General features: G+C 54.1%; 1 protein-coding gene across 5 annotated transcripts; it reads left to right on the forward strand.

Moving 5' to 3' along the window:
- Positions 1-2,893: 2,893 nt before the first annotated feature.
- MARVELD1 (MARVEL domain containing 1) lies at positions 2,894-7,464 on the forward strand. Of its 5 annotated transcripts, none has more exons than XM_049697462.1 (3): positions 2,894-4,196; positions 4,443-5,141; positions 6,877-7,464. In XM_049697462.1, exon 1 carries the CDS (start codon positions 3,077-3,079, stop codon positions 3,596-3,598), a length of 522 nt encoding a protein of 173 aa, XP_049553419.1. In that variant the 5' UTR covers positions 2,894-3,076; the 3' UTR covers positions 3,599-4,196; positions 4,443-5,141; positions 6,877-7,464. The 5 variants fall into 5 exon arrangements, with proteins under 5 accessions (XP_049553419.1, XP_033281605.1, XP_033281604.1 ...); XM_033425714.2 differs by having other exon boundaries at positions 4,855-5,141; XM_033425713.2 differs by having other exon boundaries at positions 2,894-5,141.
- Positions 7,465-7,886: the final 422 nt, after the last annotated feature.

Below are 7,886 nucleotides of genomic sequence, written 5' to 3' on the forward strand. Positions count from 1 at the left end.
GGCGCCCCACCCCAACTCTCCTGATGCCTTTTTAATTATTTATTTATTCTTTATTTTTTATTTATTTTTGGCTGCGTTGGGCTTTCGTTGCTGCACAGGCTTTCTCTAGTTGCGGCAAGTGGGGGCTACCCTTTGTTGAGGTGTGTGGGCTTCTCGTTGCGGTGGCTTCTTTTGCTGCAGAGCACGGGCTCTAGGCGTGCGGGCTTCAGTAGTTGTGGTGCATGGGCTCAGTAGTTGTGACTCGTGGGCTCTAGAGCGCAGGCTCAGTAGTTGTGGCGCACAGGCTTAGTTGCTCGTGGCATGTGGGATCTTCCCGGATCAGGGCTCGAACCCGTGTCCCCTGTGTTGGCAGGCAGATTCTTAACCACCGTGCCACCAGGGAAGCCCCAGATGCCTTTTTAGAAGAGGGAAGGATTCTCTTGTCTGCCTCTAAATGTTTGTTAGCTTAGGTCCCCCACTTACAGAGGCAGTTTGTGTGGTTGTCATAATTCTCTGTCACCAGTGCAGCACCCAGATTCAGTGCCCAGCTGCACATCCTAGCCCCAACCACACTCGAGACTGGCACCCTGAAGACATTGAGGATGTCTCTCCAGGGGTTGCTCAGGGCTGCTGAAGGAACAGCCCTGAAATTGGGATCAGAAGACCTAGGTTTGAGTCCCCACACTGACACTTAGTAGCTGTGTTTCTTTGGGCAAGTCATGTAACCTTTCTGGGTTCCTGTGGCAGTAGCTGAGAATTAAATATGCGAAAGTATATAAAAGCATATTGAATGTGGACCTGGAGTCAGCCACACCCAGGCTGCTATTTAAACTGTCACTCATCAGCTCTGTGAGCATGGTCCACTTCCTTACCTCTCTAAGCCTTGGTTTCCCCATCAGTGAATCAGAGTTAATACCAGTTATTTTAAAGAGCTGGTATAAGGAGTAGGTAGAACAATAAAGTGCTCACTTTATATAAAGTGTATAGTAAGCATTCAATTCATAATAATCACATATATATTATGTATCCCTAGCCCCTCAAATGGTGCCTAGCACTTACTAGGTGCTTAATATCTATTTGCTGAATGAAAAGATTTCACAGATGAGGAAACTGAGGTACAGACCCCCCCAGGTCCCAGCACCAGGGAGTGGTGAAGCAGTGAGAAGTAGCCAGGCAGTCTGTCTCCAGGGTTTACACCCTGAGCCTTTATGCCATGCTGTCTTACCAAAAAATGCGGGTGGTATACACCACCATTTGTTCACTTAAAATATGCATTCAGGTACCCGTAGGTGGGGCTGAGTTGGCAGTGGGAGGCATTAGCTCCCTGAGAAGCCACGTAGTTTTTCTCCCTCAAGGGGAGCGAGGGGCCAGCTGCCTCATCCCATTACCAAGAGACGAGAAACGAGCTCTGTAGGGTAGGATAAGCTGGGGGTCTGATGCATGTACAGTCCCCAGGACAAGAGGGGTCCTCTCACTTCCACTGCTGTTCCTGCAGCCACCCAGTCTTCCACTCCACAGACATTTACTGAGTCTCTTACGTGCCAGGCACAGGAAAAGATGGATAAGACTTGATAACCAATGGTTATGATGTAGCTGACTCAGCTACTACAGAGGGAACATCCAAGGGGGGCCTAGAAGAGCCAGCAATCAACAGCCTGGGAGGCTAAACCAAGGGGAGGAATATTTAAACTGGGCATTGAAGGATAAGTAGGAATTTGCCAGACAAATGGGGTCTGGGAATGAAGGGCATTCTGAGACTCTTTGGGAACCCTAAGAGGTTTGGTGGGGTTGGCATGCTGGGTGAAAGCATGGGTAAGAAAAGGAAGTGGAAAACCAGGAAATTGGAAGTCGGTTGGGGCCAGATTGTGAAACATCCCCATAGAAGAGACAGAACCCTATTCTGTGGTCAGTAGGGGAAGCAGTGTATATACAACCAGGTCTGTGTTTTAGAAAGATGCCACAGTGCACAAAGGTTGGATCAGAAGGGGAGGGAAGAGAGACCAGCAGCAGTTACCAGTTTCGTGGTCTTAACCTCTGTAGATTCCGTTTTTCTCCTCCACAAGATGAGGAAAATAATTGTATGTATCTCGGGGGTTCTTTGAGGCTTAAATGAGAATTCCTGCAAATCGCAGTAATAGCAGTAATGTAAAGCATTGTTGGGCTTTGCTGTCTCTTAGAGCTGGGTTTGTGTCCTGGTCATGCTGGGAAGCCTATTTTTAATATGCTCGATGGCAAAGAAGGTTGGAAAAAAGAGATTGGACTAATAGGACTTTGCTTTGTGGCACGGGAGGGGCAGTGCGGCCTGGAGCAGGTGATGGTCCCTTTCACTGACATGAGAACTCGGATGGCTGAGACAAAGTCTGAACCCAGCTTTGGACAGAATAAGTTTGGGGTGGGCACTGGCAGGATATGATATTCGGATGTCCAGGTGAGAAGAGATGGCAGCTTAAGCCTGGCACTGCTCTCCTCCAGCGCCAAGGAAGGGCCGGGAGGCCCCAGTGAACTATTAGGACAGGAGGGAGAAGAAAGAAAAAGGCCCAGCCTAACACTGAGGGGACGCTCCACCTCCAGAAGACGACTCTCAGCTTCGAGGCTGGACCGGAGCCAGGGAGCCAGGGCAGGCAGGGTGAGCAGTTGTGGCAAACTCGGCCCAGTCGGACGGAGCGGAAGACCCACGGCCAGCTGGGGTGCCCTCCGCCCTGCTCCAAGGAGGAAGGAATCCGAGCTGGGAGTTTGGCGCCGACAGGAAGGGGGGCACCAGGGTGGTGGGCGAGGCCCAAAGAGAGAAGGCAGGAAGCCCGGAGGAGCGAGTGGGGGTGGAGAAGGAGGAGGGGAAGGGAGAGGGCGGGCAGGAGGGGTGGAGAGAGAAAGAAACGGAGAAAGAGAGGAGGGCTGCGGGGAGGAGAGAGGGGAGGAGAGAGGGGAGGAGAGGGGGAAGTAGAGTGGGGAGAAGGGGAGAGGAAGAGAGGAGGACTCGGAGGGGAGCGAGGAGGCCGCGGCGGGCTCAGGGGCACGTCGGCCGGGCCACCTCCGCGAGCCAGACGTCGCCATTCCGCTGCTCGGGGCGCCGCCGCCGCCGCCACCGCGCCCGGGGGCCATGCTGCCGCCGCCCCCGCGCCAGCCGCCGCCCCAGGCGCGGGCGGCCCGCGGCGCGGTGAGCCTGCAGCGGGCCTTTCTGCGCGGCCCGCTGGGCATGCTGCGGCTGCTGCAGCTGTTGGCCGGCGCCGCCTTCTGGATCACCATCGCCACAAGCAGGTACCAGGGCCCGGTGCACTTCGCGCTCTTCGTGTCCGTTCTCTTCTGGCTGCTGACCCTGGGCCTCTACTTCCTCACGCTGCTGGGCAAGCACGAGCTGGTGCCCGTCCTGGGCTCGCGCTGGCTGGTGGTCAACGTGGCACACGACCTGCTGGCGGCCGCGCTCTACGGCGCCGCGATGGGCATCATGATCAGCCAGACGCAGAGCCACAGCTACTGCAACCTCAAGGATTACCAGATGTCCTGCGCCTACCACGCCTTCCTGGCGGCCGCCGTCTGCGGCGGCCTCTGCCTCGGCCTCTACCTGCTCTCAGCGCTCTACGGCTGCTGCCGCCACTACCAGGGCGAGCAGGAGGTGGCGTGAGGTCGCTGCGCCGCGGGGCGGGGAACCCGTCCTTCCTGCCGCCACCGCCCCGCGCCCGTGCGCCCCGGCTCCCTCCCCTCGCCTCGCCCTGCGTTCCTGCCGCCGCCCGCGCCCCGGCGCCCGGATCGCAGTTTCTGTCCGACGGCTTCCCCGCAGTCCAGAGTCCGGACAGCTGCGCCGTCTCCTGGGACCAAGGCAGAGCCGCATCCGAGGGGCGGACGCACTCTTTCAGTCGGGCCGCCCCGAGGCGAAGCCTCGCGGTTCCTCATCCCCTTCCCGGCCGAGAGCGAGACGTGGACAGGCGCCGCGTAGATCCGGGGGAGGCTCCCAAATTGGAACCAGTCTACTGGCGGCGCCACTGCCCCCTCCCTCTCGCTCCGCGTTCGGAAGAGCACCCCCTTGCCCTGGCCCCTCTTCCAGCCCCGAGTGCTGAAAAAGGCAGGCATGACGCCGCGGGCGGAGCTGGGGACAGGCCTCCACTGGTCCTGGGATGAGCGACGGGTGTGGTTTTAGTTTGGGATTGTGCGGGCATCCTGCGCAGTCCTTCCGGGCCATCCCTCGGTTCTTTGATGTGTTGCGCTGGGGCCCATCTGCAAAGGTGAGGATGGATAAGGGGGCTGTACCCTTGCACCTTTGGAGTCTTCTTTCTCCTCCTGTTCCGTCTTTGTCCTCGCGGTTCACGGAGGCCGGTTCCTAATGCCCACCAGCTTCCCTGGCCTCGCCTTCCCAGCCTTCCTCTCACAGGTTTCTGTTCCGTCCCCACCTCCCAATATCTTTTGTGCATTAGGGATACCACACCAACGTCAAGGAATGCTAGGCGAGCCCCACCCCTTTCTTTTTGCAGATGGAGACTCAGAGCTTGCTCTTGCGAACAGCCAGAAAACGATTAGAACCCGGTCTTTGGACTCTCAGTCTAGCGTTGTTTACTTTAAAGCATTGGTTGTTCCCAGGAATCCGGACTCTGGAGCTACCCTCTAATAGAGGGCTTCAAGGCCCAAAGGGTTTGTCTAAGGTGCTTTCTCCCCTTCTTGAAGATTCACAGTGCTCATTAGCATATGAAAGGCTTTGAGAAGTCCTGCTCTAAAAGCAGCCCAAGTAACTTAGTTTACAGTGTTAACTGCCTCTGGACCTGGACCAGCTTTCTCCACCTAAGGTTCCAAGCAGCCGTGTCGTCCTGGCTCTCATTTATCACCAAGGGTCCCGACCCATTGGCTGTGGTCTGTTTGAAGACAAGGGGCACTCCTTCTCTTTCCCAGGGAATTTCTATACCAGAGGGAGGCCCCGCACCCGCTCCATTAAAGAGAAGATAGCCGGCCCTGCCAGGCCAGCGAGAGCCTGGGGAAACTGTGGATTGAACATTCCTTTACATTGTTTGGGGAATGAAGCCAAGGTTGTCCAGATGGTTTCCTGGTTTCCCAGTCAAAAGGAACATCACCTGTAAGAGATGCTGGCATTGACCATAAGCAACTGGCAGGGGTGGCTCACACCAAACAGAGAAGAAAACTCGGGATCTGGGATGAACAGCTGGCCCAGCCTTGGTAAGGTAAGATGCCTCTTGGCTTTCTGGCGAGCTCATAGGCTTTTGAATAAAAAAACCCAGAGCCTGCTCCTTTTCTAAAAGATAAAGGGTTTGGGCTTCCCTGGTGGCGCAGTGGTTGGGAGTCCGCCTGCCGATGCAGGGGACACGGGTTCGTGCCCCGGTCCGGGAGGATCCCACATGCCGCAGAGCGGCTGGGCCCGTGAGCCATGGCCGCTGAGCCTGCACGTCCGGAGCCTGTGCTCCGCAACGGGAGAGGCCACAACAGTGAGAGGCCCACGTACCGCAAAAAAAAAAAAAAGTTAAAGTGTTTTTATTCAGGAGCAAGTTGAAGGGGTGACAGTAATAACCACAATGTCCAAAGGGTTATGACAGCAATTCAACCTTTTTGCTAAATCCTTCAAAGGTCTGCTCTTTGAAAAAGTTCAACCCTCCCTGGATTAGAAACTAGAATAGGGGAAGCCAGAATGCTTTTTTGTGAGCGTGTTTGTAGAGTTTAGGAAGAAAAGTCTTAGGTTTCTCTGTTGCAGTGGTGAAGATCTGGGTGGGGATGTGGAGTGCTTTTGTGAGTTTTACATAGTCACCATCTTTACATCTTTGTGCCCGGCACTGCTCGAAGCACTTATGTATTCATTTCATTCTCTCAACAACCCTACTGAGCTGGGTTCTAGTATTATTTCCATATTCTGTATGAGGAAAATGAGTCACAGAGAGGTTAAGTGACTTACCTAGAGTCTCCCAGCTGGTGAGTTCGGATTTGAACTCTGGCAGTCTGACCTCTTCAGAACCAGGCTGTGCTGTATACAGTAGGGGGTCAATACATGTTAGATGCTGTTAGCATGGTTATCTTTATTTATTTTAATATTTTTGTCCACACCACGTGGCTTGTGGGATCTTAATTCCCAGACCAGGGATCGAACCTGCACCCTCGGCAGTGAAAGTGCAGAGTCCTAACCGCTGGACCGCCGGGGAATCCCCATGGATTATCTTTGGAAAAAAAAATTTTTTTTAATTGTGGTAAAATATTCATAACATACAATTGACCATCGAAACTGTCTTTAAAGCGTACAGTTCAGTGGCATTAAATCCATTCACATTGCTGTGCAGCGATCAGCACCGTCCATCTCCAGAACTTTTTCATCTTGCAAAACTGAAACTCTGTGACCATTAAAATTGTGGTTATTTGTGTTATTGTTGTTGCTATTGTTTTCTGTCCTCCGGGAAATCCCAGAACACTGAGCCCTTCAGCATCTCAGTTAGGCTGGGGTCCTGCTGCCATGCTCCAGGCAGGGTACCTGTTTCCTTAGTGCCCACTGCTGGTGCCAGCCAGAACCTGGGGGTGACCTTTGCTGGGATACTGGAGGTGTCTTGGAAGCCCAGCAACTTTGGTTCTTCTGTTGCAGATTTCCATGCTGTTGAGGCCATGGAAACTCCCAGAGCCAGTCATTCTGACCTCTCCCAGGGCCCCTTCCCTGGGCCAGCAGAGGGTTTCAGTGTTTTCACTGGCCATATAAGGAGGTGGGGAGAGGGAATAATCTTTGCCCAGCAGCTCCCTTTCCACATCATTCGGTGGAAGAGCCAAGATGGTGAAGGTTCATTTTGCCTTGACGTAGAGAAATTCCTATTCTGCTTGCGTTATGACTTGGGCACAAGCTTCCAGATACCTGGAACTGAGCCGTGCACCCCTGAACCCTGAACAATGGCTTTTGAGCTCCAGCATGTGTTCTTTTCTCTTTTTTAGATCATCACATAAGCTGCATCCTCAGCTCAGATCCAGCCCTTTGAGGACCTCTTCTTAGCCCGCAGCCCATAGTGCTTTGTCTGTGGTTAGCTGACCTTACTCAGGAGCAGAAGTATCCTTGGCCTTCATGGTACCTTATACAGCCACATGTGCCTGAAACATTCCAGAGCTCACTGGCTCGTCTAGATGTGCCTTCCCACTTGGCCTCCCACGGCTTCTCCAGATGTGAGAAGGACATGAAGACAGCTCCCACACCCATCCTCTCCTTCCCCTCGGGGCCCTGTGCCATGGGAATGACTACCTGAGCTGGCCCGGAACTTTTGGATACTGGAGGCAGTCTCCTTGGCCTCCCTCTCTGGACTCCAGGACTCGATCCAACCTGACACTGCTGTGGGCTGCCCCCAGCCCAAAAGTCTGGGACCACTTGTGGGCCCAGGAGAGGATGTCTCCAGTATTCTACAAAGGCCAAAGAGAGGGTGTGCGTGGGAGGGTGAGGGAGGGTAGGGAGAAGAGGGGACCGATGTGCTTCTTTCAGTAGTTTAGTGGTGATTACTAATATGCTTTTCTGAATAAAGTTTGTTTGTCTGATCTGGGTGTATGTGTCTTCTCTCCTGCCCCCTGCAGTAACACTCTGTGTCAGGTCCCCTAGCCTCCCTCCATCTTCTCATTTTGCCACATTTGTCTGCCTCCCCAGCTTCCCCTTCTTTCTGGGAGGGAAAGAAAAATGAGGTCATAGATTTCCAGTACAGTTAGGGCAGGGCACAGGAATCAGGAAGAGAACTCCCTGTGTCTGTCCCTGACTGAGGCTGAAGGGAATTCCAGAAGCTCCCACCCCTGCTCTCAATGGGCCCTCTGTTTGGGAAGTTCCACTGCCTGATAGGCAGGCACAGAATGACTATGGTCACGGAACCAGAGGGTCCTGTTCTGGTCCAAGCCCATCATATTACAGAAGGGGAGATGAACCCCAGGGTGGAGTGGCAACTTGCTTAATGTCACAGAGCTGACTGGGG

This window comes from Orcinus orca, chromosome 14, assembly GCF_937001465.1.
Source record: "Orcinus orca chromosome 14, mOrcOrc1.1, whole genome shotgun sequence".
In the NCBI taxonomy this organism is placed as follows: Eukaryota; Metazoa; Chordata; class Mammalia; order Artiodactyla; family Delphinidae; genus Orcinus; species Orcinus orca.

Coding starts and splice junctions, on each gene's coding strand:
- MARVELD1 (XM_033425713.2), top strand. CDS start 3,077: ATGCTGCCGCCGCCCCCGCGCCAGCCGCCGCCCCAGGCGCGGGCGGCC.